Consider the following 17,426-nt stretch of genomic DNA (forward strand, 5'->3'; position numbering starts at 1 on the left):
CCCCGAGTGCGTGTTGCTGCCACTGTTCGAATGTTCTTTCTGCGCCTCGTAGTCTTCCTGGTCTTGTGCGGCTTTCTGGGGCGTCTTGGCAGACTTTTGTACGCCGAAGGTGTCTTTGCTGTTCTTTGAGGGGTCGTTGACCTGGTCTTGAACCAAGGTGTTAGCGAAGAGGAATGACGTGGAGTGTGCGGGAGACATACTCGGCATGGTGATTTTTCTGGGACTGTTGCTTTGAGTTTATGGTACACTGGGCTTTTAGCAGGAGATTTGGGCGTACTGATGGTCTTTTGAACAGTTTGTAGACGTCATGAGAACGTGGGGTTGCGTAAACGTCAAGATGACGACTCGGAAGTCGTTACCGAGCTTCCTGCATCATTAATCTGCGACACACTTGGCATCAATCTTCAGTCATTGCCTTCGATCAAGCTGTTTAATTCTCGTGATTACGTGCTTGTGCTCTTCGCGCATTCCATCGCGCGTTCCGACGCGTCAACCGAGGCGTCCCTGATCGACGAGCTCCAACCCCGCTACTAGCCACCTCATCCCAAATGCCTCTCAACCTTTCTTCTCCTCGCCTTTGCCGCCGTCTTTCTTGTCCCCGTCTTTCTTTGATGAATCGCCCTTGTCGCCCGATGCTTTGGGAGGTGGTGCGCTACCACCGCCACCGGAGTTCATGAACTTGTCGTCGAGCTGGTCTGGAAGCGGTTAGCTACTGGAGCATAGATCACTCGACATTGAAAGCGTACCAGACATATTGTGATATGTGAAGAGAAGTTCAGGTGAGGATGGAGTCGTTGTGAATGCTGACTTTGTAGAGATGTAGAAGAGGAAGAAGAGATGACCCGACCTTAAGGTGCGGTGTTCCAACACCTGCCCTGTGGTACAGCATGCGACATGACGTTATTGCGCCTTTCCCCACATTCAACTACTTGGCTGGAGTCTAGATGCTGCAGGGTGCTAGTCTGGCCGTTTACCCGTTGCTCAGCTATATCATAAGAGGCAACGTCACAAGAGCGCAGGGAGATGCTGTAGAAGTGCTTATTCTACGGACAGTAAGAGCTTAGACAAGCTATCGTACTGCAAGGTACTACCTGGGTGTTTACATCGAACGTGAAGCTGCCGAACCCTTGCGCTAGGATTACCGTGCTTCACAAATGGGAAGGATACATGAAACCTCTACCTAGTGCCGACGGCCCCTGCCACCACGCGTGCCTCGATCCCATCTACCGCCACCTCTTCCGCCGCGATGTGGAAAGAAAGACGGGTTTCTGAAACTGTTGTTCTCGTACCACCACTGATCATCCCGCGAAATGCACAAATCTTCAGACTTCTCCACGTAACGTTCCTCTTCTTGTCGCAAGAGGTAAAGCCGGCTCTGGCTCAACGGCATGATTGAGTAGCCAGCGTTAACACTATCGGTTATGGTGCGACGCAGGAACGAAGTGAACTGAGGCTGAGATGGCAAATCTTTGAGACCCATCTTAGCCAAGAACTGCGGAAAGGCGTCGAACTGCTGGATCTCGCGAATTTCCTCGGCCATGCGCGTTGACGTACCTGGCGGAGGAGCACCATGAGCGTCAAACAATGAGTCGCGGAGCTCGACCAGAGTTTTACCGGGTGGACGAGCTGCTGAGCTGAACATCTTCAGGAACATCATAAGGCGGTATGAGGTGGGAGAGGCAGCATATGTCTTGCTAGTACGGTATTCAGAGACCTTGGAAGGCTCCAGGTATGCCAGCTCGGCCATACCAGTGCCCTTCTCATCAAGCATCCAGACGACGTTGCGAATAATGGCTTCTTCGATAATACCATACGTCAGGTCCTCGGTAAGGCCGTCGTCGCAGATGAGAGCCGCTATGAGAACGTGACCGAGGTCGGGGAAGTTTGCCTTGTTGCGCGGACCGGCCATGAAGCGCCTGATCGTATTGTTGGCGCAGTCAGTGATGTGAGAGTGTTCGGTCGCGAGGCATAGCAGTAGGTGGAAGAGACCGAAGTACGCGTCGACGGCCTTCTCTGACGCGTGACTCAAGGTGCTGCGTGCGTCAGGACCGCTGTAGCTCTCCGCATCTGATGAGAACTGAACGACAACGGTGTTCATAGTATGATACAAGATATCCACATAGCAAGCTTCAGGGCTCGCCACGTTCGCAATCCTGTGGATATACTGTGTGCTATCCATCATATGCTCTCTAACTTGATTCCAGTGGCGTCGGCTCAGAGGTAGAGGTAGCCAGATGTCGAATTTAACACCCTGAACGCTGCGTCGGATGCGGTGCTTGTAGAACGCCTCGTGACTCAACAGATCAAACTCTGTTCGGAAGACCGGCCGGTTACCGCCTGTCACAGCGATACCAATACCAAGCTTGGCGTTGAGGAACGATTCTTTGAGACAAAAGCATTGCAACTCGCGAATGCGGATGAAGTCGTAGGAGTTGATCGTGTTCTTGATGAAGGAAATGGCGTCGGCGAAGGCCAAGACGTCAACGGTCTTGGAATTGCTGAGAATCTCAAGAAGAATCTCATCTGGTAGCCTGAAAAACCCCGAGGGGCTTCCTTGATGCTGGCTCGGCGGTGAGGCGACAACAATTGGTGCAGGTGAGTCGACCTCCATTTCACCAGCGGGTACTGGTGACGAGTCTTCTCCAAACCCACACAGAGAGCACTTGAAGCCATCTTCTCCCAACGTTTGAGCGGCTTGCCGCCGATACCAAGCCAGATCAACAGTGTCATTACCATGGTCTTGCTCCAGCGAATCACTAGAGAAGAAGCTCAGCAGCTGAATAGCGATACCCTTGAGGGTATACGCTGGCGTCCAGCCTTCATCGGTGTTCAGCATGGTGGCGCAGACATAGTCGCTGAAGACATTTGGGTGGATGATTGCGCTTTGAATCGTGACATTGGGCGCCACTAGCGGATATCGGCCGGTGAAGCGGATCTTGAGGTGAAGCGGCTTCTGTCCTTCCGGAGTAAGAACAAGACACGCTCTTGTTATGTCGTTTTCCTGGAAGTGAATGCGGATGTTGGGATATGGATCTTGTTCAATCTCCGCAATGTCCTTGAGGAGCCGACGTCGCAGCGAACCTGACTGAACCGTGTTAGTTTGGTACTGTGTCATGACAACGAAGTACAGCGAGGTTGAGGTCTACAAGGTGAGCTTCCGTCAAGGGAATGATAAGAGAGGTTGAGAGGAGAGAAACAGAGGTTATGGCGCGCGTTCAAGTTGTCACTTGATGGTCCAGGCTGAATCCTACACGTGACTAGGCAGCACAACAAACAAACGGAAGTGTCGGTCTTGACGCCCTTTCAGACAGATAGGCCGCTATCCAACCGGTCTGCTACCGCATTAAGAGATTGTATGCCCAATTTTCCACTCTTAAAGCATCCACTGGATGAGTCTGCGCGGACAGGTAAAGCGGCCCTGAGTTAGCTACGTCCAAGACTAGTGACTTTGAGTTTACGTTGACGTAATGACATCTCTACGGCCTAAAAGTTGTCTCTGGTGTCATTATGTCGTTGGGAGGTCTTTTGAATGACACATCTGGGTGCGCCTTAATCAAGTGGTCTAGAAAAGGGCGTCAAGGTAGCCAGCTAGGATTTACTTGGCAAGGTCGAATAGAGCGAGTTTGGTCTAGACTCCTAAATGAACAAAGCCTCTTATGCGTATAACGTGTCTTCCGTCTCTAGTCCGGATATCAGGTTGAGACGAGGGTGAAGGATGAAGATATTGAAAAAAGTCGTATGGCTGCCTGGAATTACGTTATTGGTGATCCCCACATTCAACACTAATGAAGACTTACGATTAAACAGAATACTCGTGTGGAAACGAAACTATGAATAGTTCGTGCGAAACGACATGAGTGCGTTCTGGTACCCAGAGTTTGTGTTCGGGGCCAAATCAGATCAATACGAGGAACGAAATTAAAGCTGAACCGCCATGCAGGTAAAGGCAACATGTACCACCTATATATATCAGGCGATGCGAGAAAAGCGAAAATTGAAGCAGCAGGCTTAAGAACCTTGTTGCGTAGTGGAATTCTTATTGGACTGGGTTGGCAAGATCGCATCTATCGTGGATGAAAAGAATAGAGAGTGAAGGACAAGGTGCGGACCCCACGATGATTCTTGCATCGCGCAATCAGAGAACACGAGGGATGCGAGAGCACGTCGATATGAAAGAGGGGAAAGGATCGCAAAATGGGGTATAAAGAGCCGTTCGCAGTCGTCCATCTGTCTATCTTCCAACCCAAACTTCACCGCGCCTTCTCCAACCAGCCATCAGAATCAACACATCATGAAGCTCACAGCCATTGTCCTCGCTCTTCTCTCCTCGGCCGCCTTGGCTCAAGAGCCCACCATCGCTCGCCGTGCCCCTGCGGAGATAGAGAAGCGCGCCATCGTTGACGCGACGGTCATTGTCGACGGACTGCGCTACCGAACGTGCCCGAAGACGAGTTGCTCAGCTCCGGGTCAATACCCCAAAGGTACCAAGATCAAGTTGAGCTGCTACACCAGGGATGGTACGACTACAGTGAATGGTGACAAGTAAGTTTGAATGAGATGGAAAGATATTCGGCGCTGACATGATGAAGGGGCTGGGCCAAGGTCTCTGGGGGTGTTGGTAATGGTCGATGGGTCGCATTGGCTTTTGGGAAGTATGTCGACTGGAGTGGTATGCGAATCTGTGGTCGATATTCTACAGGAACAATTTACTAACTCGAAATAGCGTCGATCAGCTATTGCTGATACCTGGTCCTGTGGAAGGAGGTTGTAGGGATACGGATTGCTTCTCGCTCAATCGGTTTCGCGACCACCTTCGCGATGCGTTTGCTGATATTTGGTGGATAACCCAGTTGCTAGCTATCAGTCAATAGTAGCCTCCTATACCAAGACTCCCGCTTTTCCCCAAGTGACTTGTGCATCGGATGATGATCGTGCCACGAGCTTATGACCGGTGATGGCTACATTCTTCCATTTTAGACTTGTGCAGTTGATTGTGCCTTTGAACTTGCGGCAGTCGTTTCCAGAGAAGACAATGTACCCAAGCTCTGTCTCGTTATGTTCGGGCGCCTTGGACGTATTGTGGCTGGAGTCTGTAGGGCAGCCGCTCCATCGGAACCAAAACTTTGGTGAACGGAAGCTGTTCTTTTCGAATGTTTCAAAGCGACTCCTCTCGGGAGACTCAGGCTCGGTATTGTCGCTCTCTTCTTCGTCATCGTCATTATCTTCCTCTTCGTTTGGCTCATCTGGTTCTATTTCTGCAATCGTTCGTCGAAGACTGTCACGACTGCCAGCTAAGATGACTGACACTTGTAACAGGCCCGGTAAAGATAGTTGGCCCACAACACCCTCGCCGCCTTCGGTCAAGCGGTACAGCTCCAGCGATGCATCTTGTTCTCGTTGCGCATCCCCTGTTGCGCCCAAGGCCTTTTGCCATGCCGGACATTTGACTGAATAGCTTGCGAATGTTTTGTGTACGTCGAACGCGCTCGTATGTTTGGACTTCCCACTGCGACCAGTGCGGTTGTGCATATGCCGTGTCGAGAAGGCGGCGTCCTGCCAGTCGTCCATTGCGAAGAGATCTGAATGTTAGGGATCTAAGTTTGAAGATTGTCTGCACTTTGTTCGTGGACTCGTGTGCCTGGTTGACAAAGGGAGGTTGACGTCATAGACTAGTCGGACACAGGCCTCAGAGCCTAGAGAAAGCCAGCGACAGCCTTGTTGTCTCTGAACTAACACCCTGGGGGCAGTGTGAAGGACACCACGGACAGTGATAGGCGTACATCGCGGGGCATGCATACTCCGCACTTCCAACCTGCTTATATTAGTCGGATCACTCACATAGGGGTAGTCATGTGCTGGTGGCTGAACCAGCCATTCTGAATCTGCCATGACGGGCTTGCTAGGTCCTGTTGTCCGGGGTACAGTCTATGATCTCGTTCTTGAAATCTTTTGGTCGGTGAATGGAAGCGTTGTGTGATGTCATCTCATGTGTTTTGCGACAGGTGTGAAGAAACCCCATTAGAACGTTGGTTTTGTCCCTTAATTTCTGACACGATATGAAACGTTCATTGTGTTTGGGAAAAGAAGTTGATGTCTGAATGGCAAAGGTTGGTGGCCGCACGTGAACAGGCGTCGGTTGGAAATCGGGAGTCGCGGATCGTGAGTCGCGAATCGTTCCGTCGGCGCAAACCAACAAACACCAACGATGGCACCCAAAGGGTCTAGGAAGTCAGCGGCTGCAGCGCCCAACAAGACGCTCGTCCTCGACAATGGCGCATATTCGATCAGAGCCGGTCTCGTCTCCCCAGCGTCTGAGCCCACATACGACGACTGCAGCGTGATTCCGAACTGCATCGCGCGCAGCACACGCGACAAGCGCACCTACATCGGCGCCGAGCTCGATTCGTGTAAAGACTTCGGAGAATTGGCATTCCGCCGCCCAGTGGAGAAGGGCTTCATTGTCAACTGGGAGGCAGAGAAGGCGATATGGGAGCACGAGTTCATGGGCGACGCCGTGGGGGAGGGGTTGAGGGTGGGTATGCGCAGTCGCAAGCTCATGAAGGACATATTGACTGACAGAACATAGTGTGACCCCAAAGGCACGAACCTAGTCTTGACGGAGAAGCCAAATTGTCCAAAAGAGCTTCAGAAAAACTGTGACGAAATAATCTTCGAGCAGTTTGAATTCGCGGCCTACTACCGATGCGTAGGCGCAACACTGAATGCCTACAACCCTCCCACTGCGTCCTCGTTGGCATCGCTGCCGCAAGAATGCCTCCTCATCATCGATACCTCGTACTCAGACACGACCGTGCTGCCTCTCTACAACGGCAAGCTCATACAATCGGCTGTGCGGCGGCTCACAGTAGGAGGGAAGCTGCTTACAAACTATCTGAAGGAGCTCTCTTCGCTGCGGCATTACAACATGATGGAGGAGACATACCTGCTCAACGAAATCAAAGAAGCTGTTTCGTATGTCGTGCCGTCATCACAGCAATTCGCCAAGGATCTGGTGCGCACTTGGAAAGGACGGCTGGGAGATAAACGAGAACTGGATTCGAGCATAGTGGTCGACTATGTGCTGCCGGACTACGAGAATGCGATACACGGGCATGCGCGACCCCACGACCCTGCAAAATCACGCATGCGTCGAGGACTACAACCGTTGCAGGGACCAAGAGAAGATTTGCTGCCTCTAGGGAACGAGCGCTTCGCCGTGCCCGAGTTGCTCTTCAACCCTTCCGATATTGGCATTCAGGAAGCTGGAATACCTGGCGCCGTTATGGAGTCGCTGAGTGCACTGCCGGAAGCCCTGAAAATTGGCCTATTGGCGAACGTTGTGGTGGTAGGCGGGAACTCGCTGATTGCTGGCTTCATGGAACGTTTACAGACGGAGTTGAGGGCTTTGGTACCAGCGGAGTACACGCTGAATGTGGCGAGGGCAGACGACCCGATCAAGCACACATGGCTAGGAGGAGCAAACATGGCTAGCCAGCCCGAGTTGTTGAAGGAGCTGCTTGTGTCCAAAGCCGAGTACGATGAGAGGGGCTCTACGTGGCTAGTAAAGAGGTTTTCATGATATACATAATACACACTTCCACGACTGTATCAGTCTTCACACCAGTTCCAGATATCTCTGGATTTAAAGTGAAAATGCAGGCAGAGATCAGACAATGTATGCTCCAAGACCATGCGCGCTTCCCAAGTGCTCGGGGCTGCTAGGGCGGTGATTGGCTCATGCTCGGCGGCTTGGCGTGTTCGTCGACATGTCGAAGGAATTTCCAGTAGACGTGCATCACCCGCATCTCGAACCCAATGCGCCGAATACCGCGCCCCTCGCGGGCAATTGATCCCTCACATCCTCTCTCCGCTTGCATACGGCAACGAGTTTCGCCATTGCCCTGCCGCCCCGCCTCGTCGCCCTGCACACATCTCCGCACCGCATCCGCCGCCTTCTCCACAACCGCATCCCAGGCCTTCTTGCTACCGGGAAAACAGGACAAGAGAAAACATCAGCAGTTCGTGCGAAGATGGCAGAAGCGTCTGCTTGGCGACTCGGAGCCTATTGGTGCACACGTCGACCCATATGATCCTACGTCACCGGTTCGCATAGCGCCTGAAGACCAGGGCGAGTACGAAGAGGTCCTTGACGAAGAAGACTCAGCTCTCCCCCAATACAAGCCTGCAAAGTATGTACACGGCCTTCATCGGGTCGGTGGCGAGGAATGGCTACGGGAAAAGGTCGAAAAGGACATGGCCAACGAATTCGAGAAACTCACGCTACGGACGTACACGCCACTGACACTGGGCATGGCTGATGAGATCGAAGAGCTCACGGGCACTCCATATACTCTGAAGGACGAGAACCTGCTTATGGCACAAACTGTACATGAGAAGACCAAGCGCCCATATACCGACTATAACTTTGGTCTCCATGCCAAAGCTTCCCGAGTTACCGATATGCGTGCCCGTTTCACACAAGCTGTCGCCGAGATCTATGCCCTGAAGCAGGCTGGTTTAGATATGGACTTATCCAAGTTTGCCAACCGAGGTGTTTATGATCGGCCACGCTGGGTCAAGGACATCAAGCTAGTCAAGACAGAAAGCGGTGAGCTTGCTCTTGCCTTCCCCCAGCACAAGAGTTTGGATAATCTACTGGAGGCGATGCAAACGGCACCCTCTTGGGAGGCTGAGCCCGCGGAATCGGACGAGCTGCTCGTTGAAGAGTTCGTTGAGGATCTTGGGGATGCCGGCCTTGCACAGGAGCAAGTACAGACCATGGATCCTGACACACCAGCACACAAGAGGGCGGCAGTGGTCAAGATGGATGGCGAGAACAAGCCATTTGACTTTATGTCGAACCGCCCCGTCCCTCGCGCCAAGCCAGTTGAAGCGCCTGTCCAGGAGGCAGTTGTTGAGGAAGTGGTCGTTCAAGAAACTACGCCACCTCAAAGTGCTCAAGATGCACCCCAAACCAAGCCTGTTGGCCATGCAGCCGACCCGGAGCCCGTCAACCAGATCGCTCCGGCAGCAGCGAGCGAGTCGCGACATGCTATCCTCGAAGAGAGAGCGCAGCGTTTGGCGGGTGACTTGGCGGCTCTGAAGAACTCAGTCCAGCAGAGCAGCAGAAATTCGTCTACTATCAAGACCGAAGAGACGAAATGGCGGCACGTTCCCCTAACTGACATCAACGTCAAGTTCGCTGTACGTGTATCGACATTCTTTACCTTACCTTTGCTGACTTCTGTAGCTTTACAAACGTCTTTACCAACTTACCGGCTGCCGCATCTCCGACCCACACCTCTCTTCCGCGAACACCCTAGGCGATCTATACAATCATCTATTAGAGTCCGCCAAACCCCAGCCTACCAGTCTCTTCAGCGCTATGCACATAGAAGGGCAGAAGTCACGGGAGCGAGCGAAGCAGCAGGCCACATCTGATGCCGCCGCCAAGAGGAGGGCCGACCTGGGTGATTTGATCAATTTGGGCAACGTCGAATTGCGCCGTGTCAAGCCTACCAAGATCGAGAAGCGCAGCAAGACTGGCCAAGACAAGGTCATCAGCTATGCTCTATGGGAGCGCGGTCTGGGCTCAGGAATACCGGCTCGACTTGGACAGATAAAGCAGAAGAAATTGCAGGGAGCAAAGAATGCACAACCCGAGCGTGGAACTGTCAACCCCTTGACCAGCAAGGCCGCCGATTTCTTGCTAAAGAAGAGTGGTAACTTGCAATCAGCACGCGCGTAAGCGGTGTAGCGGACAGTTCGTGGAACCATGAATATATTTGCATCTGATGCATGACTTATGCCCGACCATGATCTGAATGGGTCAATATATTGTATAGTATGTACACTAGGAGGGTTGGCATAGTCGAAAGCTTCCTTCTGCTGTAGCGTCGAATGAATGCGCTCTGCCTTGATTCGTGGAAATGGCAATGATGTTTCACGGACTGCGAAATGACCGCGTGACGGAATGCTGCTTCGCATACGGCCTGTAGGATAGTGTGCTTACGCATCGGCCTGCTCCGAGAATGCAAATCATCCAGCCGCTCTGTGAACGGCTCGAAACCATCCCGCTAGCCAGCCACAGACCGAAGTCGCACCTAACGTACCAACTCTTGATAAGCATCAAGCCATATGCAGGGCTCACGCGCATCCTTCCTACCGAAGGAATAACCCACGATTGCCGACAGGCTAAGCTTTGCCCAGAAGTGCTTGTCAAAGATAAGAGTGGAGCTACTAGTTCTTCGCAAGCACACAGGCTAGGCGGCATACGGCAACTCGTTTTTTCTTCGCACCCTGCCATCGGCGTCGAAACGGCTTTTCATGACGCGGCTGGGAGCCGAGTGTGCGCGGTGGGGTAGTTACTAAAGACTGATCATGTGTCGCCCGGTTTGACCCTGGGTTGGTCTTGTACAAACCTTTTCTAGTCATTGTTACTTCGCCTTCTGTTTGAGGAGTACCTGCCCACAATGTTGTCAGCGGAAAAAGCCCAGGACGAAGCCAGCCTCTCGACCGATAGCGGCAGAGGAGTCGGCGCTGCAACAGCCGTCCCACGCGAAACAGGACTCCTCGCCAAACTACGCCGGTTCGAAGAGCGATTGGACGCGAAACTAGGCATTGAATCCGAAGCCATCAGTCGCAAACTGCCAGAAGACAAGGGCCACGTGCCATGGCACCACCAACTCAACATGTTCTTCCTCTGGGCGTCGGGCACAATGAACACGTCCTGTTTCGCGACGGGGTTCCTCGGGCATGAATTTGGATTGAGTAAGAATATACTGCTTCCCGCGCGCTTGCAACAGCTCGACTGATTGTTTTGTGTTCTGCAGCGCTTCGCCAGAGTATCGTCATTACCATCTTTGCGTCTATCCTTGGTGGCGCAGCGACAGGGTTCGCCGCCACTTTCGGTGCGCCGACTGGGCTGAGGCAGATTTCCATGTCGAGATATGCATTTGGGTGGTGGCCTAACAAGGTTATTGCTGCGCTTAACACTATTGTGCAGATTGGCTGGGCATCTGTGGCATGTATCACGGGTGGTTTGGCATTGACTGCTGTAGCGGATGGACATATCTCGCTGATTGTCGGTATCGTTATCCTAGCCGTGGTTGCTACGCTTATCTCCTTCGTCGGTCTGCGAGCTATTCTGGTTTACGAACGCTATGCGTGGTTCGTCTTCTTCATTATCTTCATCATTTTCTTTGCCGAGACGGGCAAGTACACCGACAACAGCAACACGCCTAAGCTGAAGGGAGCGGACCTCAGTGGACAAGTCTTGAGCTTGATTGCTATCGTCTACGGTAGTTCTGCATCGTGGCAGACCATGGCATCCGACTACTACGTCCATTATCCGATTAACGTCTCCCGCTGGAAAGTCTTCCTAATGACCACCTTCGGTATCGCTATTCCTACCTCCATCGGCATGCTGGCCGGCTGCGTTGTGTCATTCGGCATGAACAATCGACCAGACTGGCAAGAAGTGTACGACAACGACGGCCTGGGCTTCCTCATCCAAACCATGCTTTACCCACGCGGTTTCGCAAAACTGATTCTCACTCTTCTCGTCCTTTCCGGCATCAACGTAAACGTCATTTCCATCTACAGCGCCGCCATCTCTTGCCAGCAATTTTCCCGCCCTTTTGCACGCGTTCCCCGCTTCATCTGGATTCTCGTCTGTTTCGCCGCCATCCTTGGTCTCGCTATTGGTGGCCGTGAGCAACTAAGTGTCTACCTGGAGAACTTCCTTAGTCTACTCGGCTACTGGACTACCCAGTACTTTGTCATCCTCTGCAGCGAGCACGTCATCTTCCGCCGTATGAGCTTCGACAATTACGATTTGGATGCGTGGAACGATCCGAGTCGCCTGCCGCTGGGTATCGCAGCTGGCACCGCGTTTGCCATTGGAATCGTTGCGTGGATTCTTGGCATGGTCGAAACATGGTATGTTGGTCCGCTAGGTGGCCTCATCGGAGCTGATGGTGGTGATGTCGCGAATGAGTTTACTTTCGTTGTAACCGCCCTGGTGTATATACCTGCGCGCTATCTTGAGAAGAAGATTGTTGGGAGGTAGGAACTTGGGCTGCGAAAGTAGAAGTGCTGTTCAATGCTTAAACACGGCACTGCCAACAAAGGTTTTGAACCTATGGACAAGGGAGAATTGATAGCGCAATTCGGATGCGAACATTGCACGATGACTTCGAGTTGTGGCTGCACAAAACCTGCATTTGGTTAGCAAATACTGCATCAGCTGCGACAGAGCCACCCAACCATCCATCTCTTGACTTACGTATTACCGGAGACTGTGAGCACCTTCAAACCTCCCAAGCTCTTTTTGCAACCGTATACGTAGCGTCTCCCTTCAGAAGGCTGATCATCCATTTGCCATCCGGAGACTCTTCCGCTCCCAATGCCTGCCCAGCGGTTATCACAGCCCACTGTACGATAGGTGAGACAAAGTCCGTTTCTCCCCGCGTACGTTTATGTTGCAAGTAGTCAGTGATGCAACAGGCGATATCTAGTCCCGCCGCACGGATGGCGGGATAGTAAGAACTCTTCGTCACAACATCCGCGCCTGTGTCTCCTTGTATGTGATCGCCGGAGACATTTTGCGAGCCGTTGTTTTTGGGTTCCAAAGTTGCCATGACCCGCAGGGTGTAGATCAATGCTGTGTTGTACAGCATCAGCATCCGCGCAACAGAGTCGCTCTTGAACCTGTAGATCATGCGTGGCGAACCTTGGGAAGTGGCCGGATCGAAAACCTCTTCTTCGATGCGAATATTCTCCCCATCACTGTCCCATCGCCGTTTCCATGCTTGAAGAAAGTCAAGGAGCCCATCTGCCTTACATTGCATCTCTTGTCGCCGTTGTATATAGCTTAAGCCAGACGCATGCTGGAGCTTGAAGAGCTCGTCGCACGCAGCTATTAGCACTGAGCAATCTGCGAGCACGTCATGTAAGTCTTGTTCTTCTGGGGTTTCCAGCGACAGTGCTGTTCTCAATACAGCTTTCCACTGTGGTCGTGCAAAGATTGATGGTGTTCTGTTCCTCAATGATGCTATCAGTATCATATGCCGCACACCTTTGTACAGCTCAAGTGTCCGAAACGATGCGTGAACCAGAGATGCTGGGTCACGTAGTGTTAGAAGTTGTTCCAATCCAAGCATGTGCTTGAGCCAGTTTCTAGGACCGGTGGGCATGAAGAGTTCAAGCATAGCCAGCAGGATGACAGAAACGATTACGTCGTCATGCGTGCGGCGTTCTGGCTGGCTCAAAGCCTGATGTAGCCGCTTAAGAGCTACACCATGTATGGCATAGCCTTCGGTGAGGATCCCGTTCTGGTGATGTTGCGCGCCGAAGAAGAGGGTTGCAAAGCTGAGTGCGGCTTGAACAAATAATCGGCCGCTCCCTCCTTCTGCTGCGTAGTTCTCCATGACAATGTCTGAGGTCTGAAGCTCCTGCAACCCTAGGTCTATGGGACCATTAGGGAGAAGATGGCGGCGTGCATAACAGATGTAAACTTCTTTGTCGTTGAGCTTTGGCCTGAGTACAGGGAGATCGAAGCGGTACTCAGGAGATTCCGAGGTGGACTCTTCTACTTCTTGCCTCTTCCATGCAGTAGTCTTGGGCGGGTTGGCCGCTTTGCTCTTTAACTTCTGCGACCTCCTAGACGTGACAATCTTGCCTTGCACAAAGACAATGGACTGTGGTCCATCGCATTTGAAGCCAGCTTTCTCACACCTCTGACATGTTGGGCGAGTCTCATCTTTAGTAGGGTCAGCCTGGTGTCTAATATGCACGACGTTGGCGCTTACCGCACTTGATACGGCGCCTGCGGCAGGTTGAGCATCCTTTCGATCGGCCGGCTACATTGACCATGATCTAGACTTGTTTTTTTGCGAGATGCATATGGATGAGACGAATGCGGTACATTCGACGAGGTGGCTGAAGAGGCAGGTGGGGAGGTCATGGGCTGACATGGGGGGACATCGGCCTAATCTGGCGTTAGGCTAAACCGCTTGCGGCTCATTGGGCGAGATGCCTCGACCCCTAGCATTGGCCGCAACGCCTTCTTGCGTTCTCCCATCAACCTTCCAACGCTAACGCGTAGAATGTCTTCTAGATACCCCTGCGGTGTAAAGCCACGCTGTTGTATACCCGCGCATTGAGCCGCAAAAGGCATAGAGAGGTCATGACATTTTCGTCCGGCGAGTACAGGTGTAGATATGGGTTCGTACGAAGGTACAACACTATCTGTGATAAATATCGTTCGCTGGATCATCCTCCATTGTCACTTTTAGGTTCAAAGTTATCGTCGTCGGAACAGATCCTATCCACTGAACCTACAAAGTGATCGTCGCTTTTCATCTGCCACCTCACAGCTATGACAGTCACAGCAAGCATCGACATCGCATCCTCACCGGCAGATGTCCGCGCAAAAGTATGCGCTTCACCTCTCCCAGCCGGATCCAAAGCTTGATGGTCGTAACGCTTACGAGATCACCAGTTTCTCGACTTCGCATCCCTACCCAAGTACCACAAAGGCTTCTTCGCCTCTTTGACCCCACTCGGCCCCGTCGAACCCGAGAACAAGATACGCGTTGTCTTTTCGTCGGGACAAAAAATGGATGCTCCGATCGAAGTACGTCATGTTGTGCTAGGACATGACGCAACACTTTTCTAATAGAGTTTGTAGCATAACACACCTACCTCCTTTGCATGGACAGGGTCTATACCGCTTCTGTTTGCAGGCACACATTCATTCACTTTCGAGCCCAGTAGTACTATTCCAGGTGGCACGAGGTTCACGCAAGAAGAAGTCTTCAGCGGCGCGCTATCCTTTCTCATGGGTGAAAACGCGGTGGCACGAAAGTTCGGCTTCCCGGAAAAGACGAAGAAGGGATGGGAGGGCTACAACAGTGACTTGAAGGCTTGGTGTGAAGCGCAGTGACATATATATTTGTTTAATCTTTTCGTTCCGGGTAACTGGAGCTGCGTAATACACTTCATGCCAAAGAAACATAGACCGCCATAGACTTCTTCCATACGTAACGGCTCGTTCACTTTCCTGTTCACGTTTCCTCTTCATGCTCTGACCATAATCTTCCGCCCCTTGAACGCGACCCTTGCAGCCACAAGCAACAGCACACATCCGAATAACAAACAGCCTCCGAACACCCACAAGCTAGCAAACCCACTGTGCCCTTCAATCGCACCTCCTATCGGCGTTCCGATAAGCAGCCCTACACCTACGACAGCAAAAGCCTGACCCATTCTTGTGCCGACTTTGTCTCGCGCGTCGCTACTCAGCTGAACTACGATGGCGGGTGGAAGCGAGACGAAGGATCCAGAGAAGAAACCGTAGAATGCCATGAGCACAATGATACCGGCGGAGGAGGTGGCACCCATGAAGCAAATGCAGAGGATGCCAGAAATAACGCAGCAGGGTATTACTACGTTGAAGGGGCCAAGTTTATCGGAAAACTATTGCCAGAAGAAGTTAGTAATTTCAGACCGAACAAGACAGAATTTTTCTGAGGGTAATGGGTGGACTCACCAAGTTCGGCACTATGCGTCCGAAAACACTCGTACTATTCATAATGGCGAGGAGGTAAAAAGCCATACCCTCACTAGTAATATGTTCCTGGATAGCGTAGGTTTGTGCATAAAAGAAGGGCATGTATAAGCCCATGAAGCCAAGGAAGAAGCCCGCGACCATGAGACTGTACGACGGGATCAAGAAGGCGCGCAGATCAAGCAGAGAACGCGATTTTGCCGGCAGAACGCGCACTCGCATGCAGACATTCGGTACGATCATAGTGGCGAGAACAATGAAGCCAAGCACCCTCGTCGTCCAAGCGAATCCAATCTGAGAGATAAGTTTGTGGAATACAATGGGGTAGATAACACCGCCGAGCGATGATCCAGCTGCAGCAATTCCAATTACTGTTCCGATCCGGGTGGAGAAGTATGTTGAAAGGATGGCCACACTAGGGATAAACAGACATCCAGTCCCGATACCGATGCAGAACGCTTGTGCGAGAAGGACTTGCCAGTACGTATGGCATAGACTGAGCATCATCTGGCCCAGAACCAACATGAAGCTTCCCACGATGAGCAGTGCGCGAAAGTAGCCTGCGTCATAAATGGGACCAGTGAGTGCGCCGACCAAGAGAAGCAGGAACGCCTGAATAGATCCGATCCAAGATATGGATGAAGCACTCGAATCTGCGAGCAAGTTCGTCTCGTAATATGTCTGGAATGTGCCGAATGTGTTAATAATCTGTGATGTCAAGTCAGTTCACATCTAACAAGAAGTCTGTACGCGGACACTACTTACGCCCCAAGAGTTAAACATGAGGAAAAATGCTCCAACGACTTGCAGCCATGCCCACAGCCCGCCATTCGGTATTTTAGACGCGTCGTTCACATTAGGCTGATGTGATCGATCAGGTTCCAGTCTTATCTCGTCTGTGTCTTCATCGTCCTTGTCCTCTATTACGCGATCCTTGCGTGTGCTGCGCAGCGAATTCAAAGTTGCATAGGATGGCTGGTGTCTAGGATACTTCGATGACTCCGCACTGTACTGCGAGTTCAAAGTTGCAAGAGATGGCTGTTGACTAGGCCCACCAAAGTTCGTCAACTCATAGGAAGCCGGTCCAGCCTGTCTTCCGGGGTCCAGTGACGGTACGTTTGTGCGTGGCATACTGAGCCCTTTCTCGTTGCCAATGTAGCTGTCGCGAAGGAAAGAGCTGTCGCTGGGTATCAAGATGGGGTGTTGATCCGTGGTAAGTGTCCCACAGGCTTGTTATTGAAAATCAAGGGAGCTTTAAAACGCAAACTATCGGTAGCGACGCTGCTTAAGAAGCACACAAGCAGAAAATAACGGAGAAAATGTCCAAAGAGTTGGCGGACCGCGTACGCAGAAAAATATCGAAAGGAGATATGAACGATACAAGCAGCCCCAGCAGACCATATATCAAGCTTCGGAGTCGACTGGGGGCATCGGCTAGAAAGGGTGCAACGCAGACCTTAGCTGCGCTATACTTCCTCCTCTTTCGGGCATATTCCCAAGCAACCGACAGCTCGCTCCAGCCTTGGAAGTTGAGGCTGAGAAAGACATGGCGAAACGTACTTGCTAAAGTTTGTCCAACACCCCGTAACCCAGTCGGGGGATTTTGTTATTAGGAGCGTTTCGGTTTCATGCTTTAGTCAAACCTTAGCAAGTACAGCCTTGTAGACAACAGCGCGCCACGTGCGCGGCAACAGGCACGTCATGAAACTTTTCTGATTGTTATCTCCGCATTACAGCCGTGTAAGTTGGGCCGAGACAGGGCTGTACCCCATCGTCGTACCTTCCAAGAACACTGCGCTTCGCATATATGCTTTGCTGAATACCCTGATGCTATTTTTCCGCCCTTCAGCGCGGC

General features: G+C 52.0%; 10 protein-coding genes across 10 annotated transcripts; 5 read left to right on the top strand and 5 right to left on the bottom strand.

Annotated features, from left to right (window-relative positions):
- Positions 1 to 388: 388 nt before the first annotated feature.
- Positions 389 to 846, bottom strand: BKA58DRAFT_151571 (uncharacterized protein; the record flags this gene model as incomplete). Its single annotated transcript, XM_046164794.1, has 2 exons — positions 389 to 695; positions 747 to 846. Coding segments are annotated over 2 exons (240 nt in total), but the record flags the coding sequence as incomplete, so codon positions are not given.
- Positions 847 to 1,180: 334 nt separating this feature from the next.
- Positions 1,181 to 3,474, bottom strand: BKA58DRAFT_456366 (uncharacterized protein; the record flags this gene model as incomplete). Its single annotated transcript, XM_046174597.1, has 3 exons — positions 1,181 to 1,412; positions 1,551 to 3,081; positions 3,459 to 3,474. The coding sequence occupies 3 exons, from the start codon at positions 3,472 to 3,474 to the stop codon at positions 1,181 to 1,183; spliced, it is 1,779 nt and encodes a 592-aa protein (XP_046026326.1).
- A 414-nt stretch (positions 3,475 to 3,888) lies between these two features.
- On the top strand, positions 3,889 to 4,743 carry BKA58DRAFT_468476 (uncharacterized protein; the record flags this gene model as incomplete). Its single annotated transcript, XM_046175110.1, has 3 exons — positions 3,889 to 4,542; positions 4,590 to 4,669; positions 4,724 to 4,743. Exons 1-3 carry the CDS (start codon positions 4,292 to 4,294, stop codon positions 4,741 to 4,743), a joined length of 351 nt encoding a protein of 116 aa, XP_046026327.1. The 5' UTR covers positions 3,889 to 4,291.
- BKA58DRAFT_151583 (catalase) lies at positions 4,713 to 5,733 on the bottom strand. Its single transcript, XM_046164795.1, has one exon. The coding sequence runs from the start codon at positions 5,566 to 5,568 to the stop codon at positions 4,879 to 4,881; it is 690 nt and encodes a 229-aa protein (XP_046026328.1). The 5' UTR covers positions 5,569 to 5,733; the 3' UTR covers positions 4,713 to 4,878.
- A 456-nt stretch (positions 5,734 to 6,189) lies between these two features.
- BKA58DRAFT_382658 (actin family) lies at positions 6,190 to 7,689 on the top strand. The gene is made up of 2 exons (XM_046170119.1): positions 6,190 to 6,532; positions 6,587 to 7,689. The coding sequence occupies exons 1-2, from the start codon at positions 6,206 to 6,208 to the stop codon at positions 7,577 to 7,579; spliced, it is 1,320 nt and encodes a 439-aa protein (XP_046026329.1). The 5' UTR covers positions 6,190 to 6,205; the 3' UTR covers positions 7,580 to 7,689.
- A 126-nt stretch (positions 7,690 to 7,815) lies between these two features.
- On the top strand, positions 7,816 to 9,748 carry BKA58DRAFT_400945 (uncharacterized protein; the record flags this gene model as incomplete). The annotated part of the gene is made up of 2 exons (XM_046171631.1): positions 7,816 to 9,204; positions 9,251 to 9,748. The coding sequence occupies 2 exons, from the start codon at positions 7,816 to 7,818 to the stop codon at positions 9,746 to 9,748; spliced, it is 1,887 nt and encodes a 628-aa protein (XP_046026330.1).
- Positions 9,749 to 10,308: 560 nt separating this feature from the next.
- On the top strand, positions 10,309 to 12,070 carry BKA58DRAFT_359107 (permease for cytosine/purines, uracil, thiamine, allantoin-domain-containing protein; the record flags this gene model as incomplete). The annotated part of the gene is made up of 2 exons (XM_046168727.1): positions 10,309 to 10,770; positions 10,806 to 12,070. The coding sequence occupies exons 1-2, from the start codon at positions 10,473 to 10,475 to the stop codon at positions 12,068 to 12,070; spliced, it is 1,563 nt and encodes a 520-aa protein (XP_046026331.1). The 5' UTR covers positions 10,309 to 10,472.
- Positions 12,071 to 12,311: 241 nt separating this feature from the next.
- BKA58DRAFT_438849 (uncharacterized protein) lies at positions 12,312 to 13,875 on the bottom strand (the record flags this gene model as incomplete). The annotated part of the gene is made up of 2 exons (XM_046173625.1): positions 12,312 to 13,762; positions 13,812 to 13,875. 2 exons carry the CDS (start codon positions 13,873 to 13,875, stop codon positions 12,312 to 12,314), a joined length of 1,515 nt encoding a protein of 504 aa, XP_046026332.1.
- Positions 13,876 to 13,945: 70 nt separating this feature from the next.
- Positions 13,946 to 15,055, top strand: BKA58DRAFT_382667 (uncharacterized protein). The gene is made up of 3 exons (XM_046170120.1): positions 13,946 to 14,437; positions 14,504 to 14,638; positions 14,693 to 15,055. Exons 1-3 carry the CDS (start codon positions 14,381 to 14,383, stop codon positions 14,945 to 14,947), a joined length of 447 nt encoding a protein of 148 aa, XP_046026333.1. The 5' UTR covers positions 13,946 to 14,380; the 3' UTR covers positions 14,948 to 15,055.
- Positions 15,056 to 15,057: 2 nt separating this feature from the next.
- On the bottom strand, positions 15,058 to 17,119 carry BKA58DRAFT_420100 (major facilitator superfamily domain-containing protein; the record flags this gene model as incomplete). The annotated part of the gene is made up of 4 exons (XM_046172732.1): positions 15,058 to 15,480; positions 15,554 to 16,279; positions 16,337 to 16,748; positions 17,028 to 17,119. 4 exons carry the CDS (start codon positions 17,117 to 17,119, stop codon positions 15,082 to 15,084), a joined length of 1,629 nt encoding a protein of 542 aa, XP_046026334.1. The 3' UTR covers positions 15,058 to 15,081.
- Between the last annotated feature and the right edge of the window lie 307 nt (positions 17,120 to 17,426).

The sequence above is a fragment of the Alternaria rosae genome (assembly GCF_020736505.1).
Source record: "Alternaria rosae strain MPI-PUGE-AT-0040 chromosome Unknown BKA58scaffold_4, whole genome shotgun sequence".
In the NCBI taxonomy this organism is placed as follows: Eukaryota; Fungi; Ascomycota; class Dothideomycetes; order Pleosporales; family Pleosporaceae; genus Alternaria; species Alternaria rosae.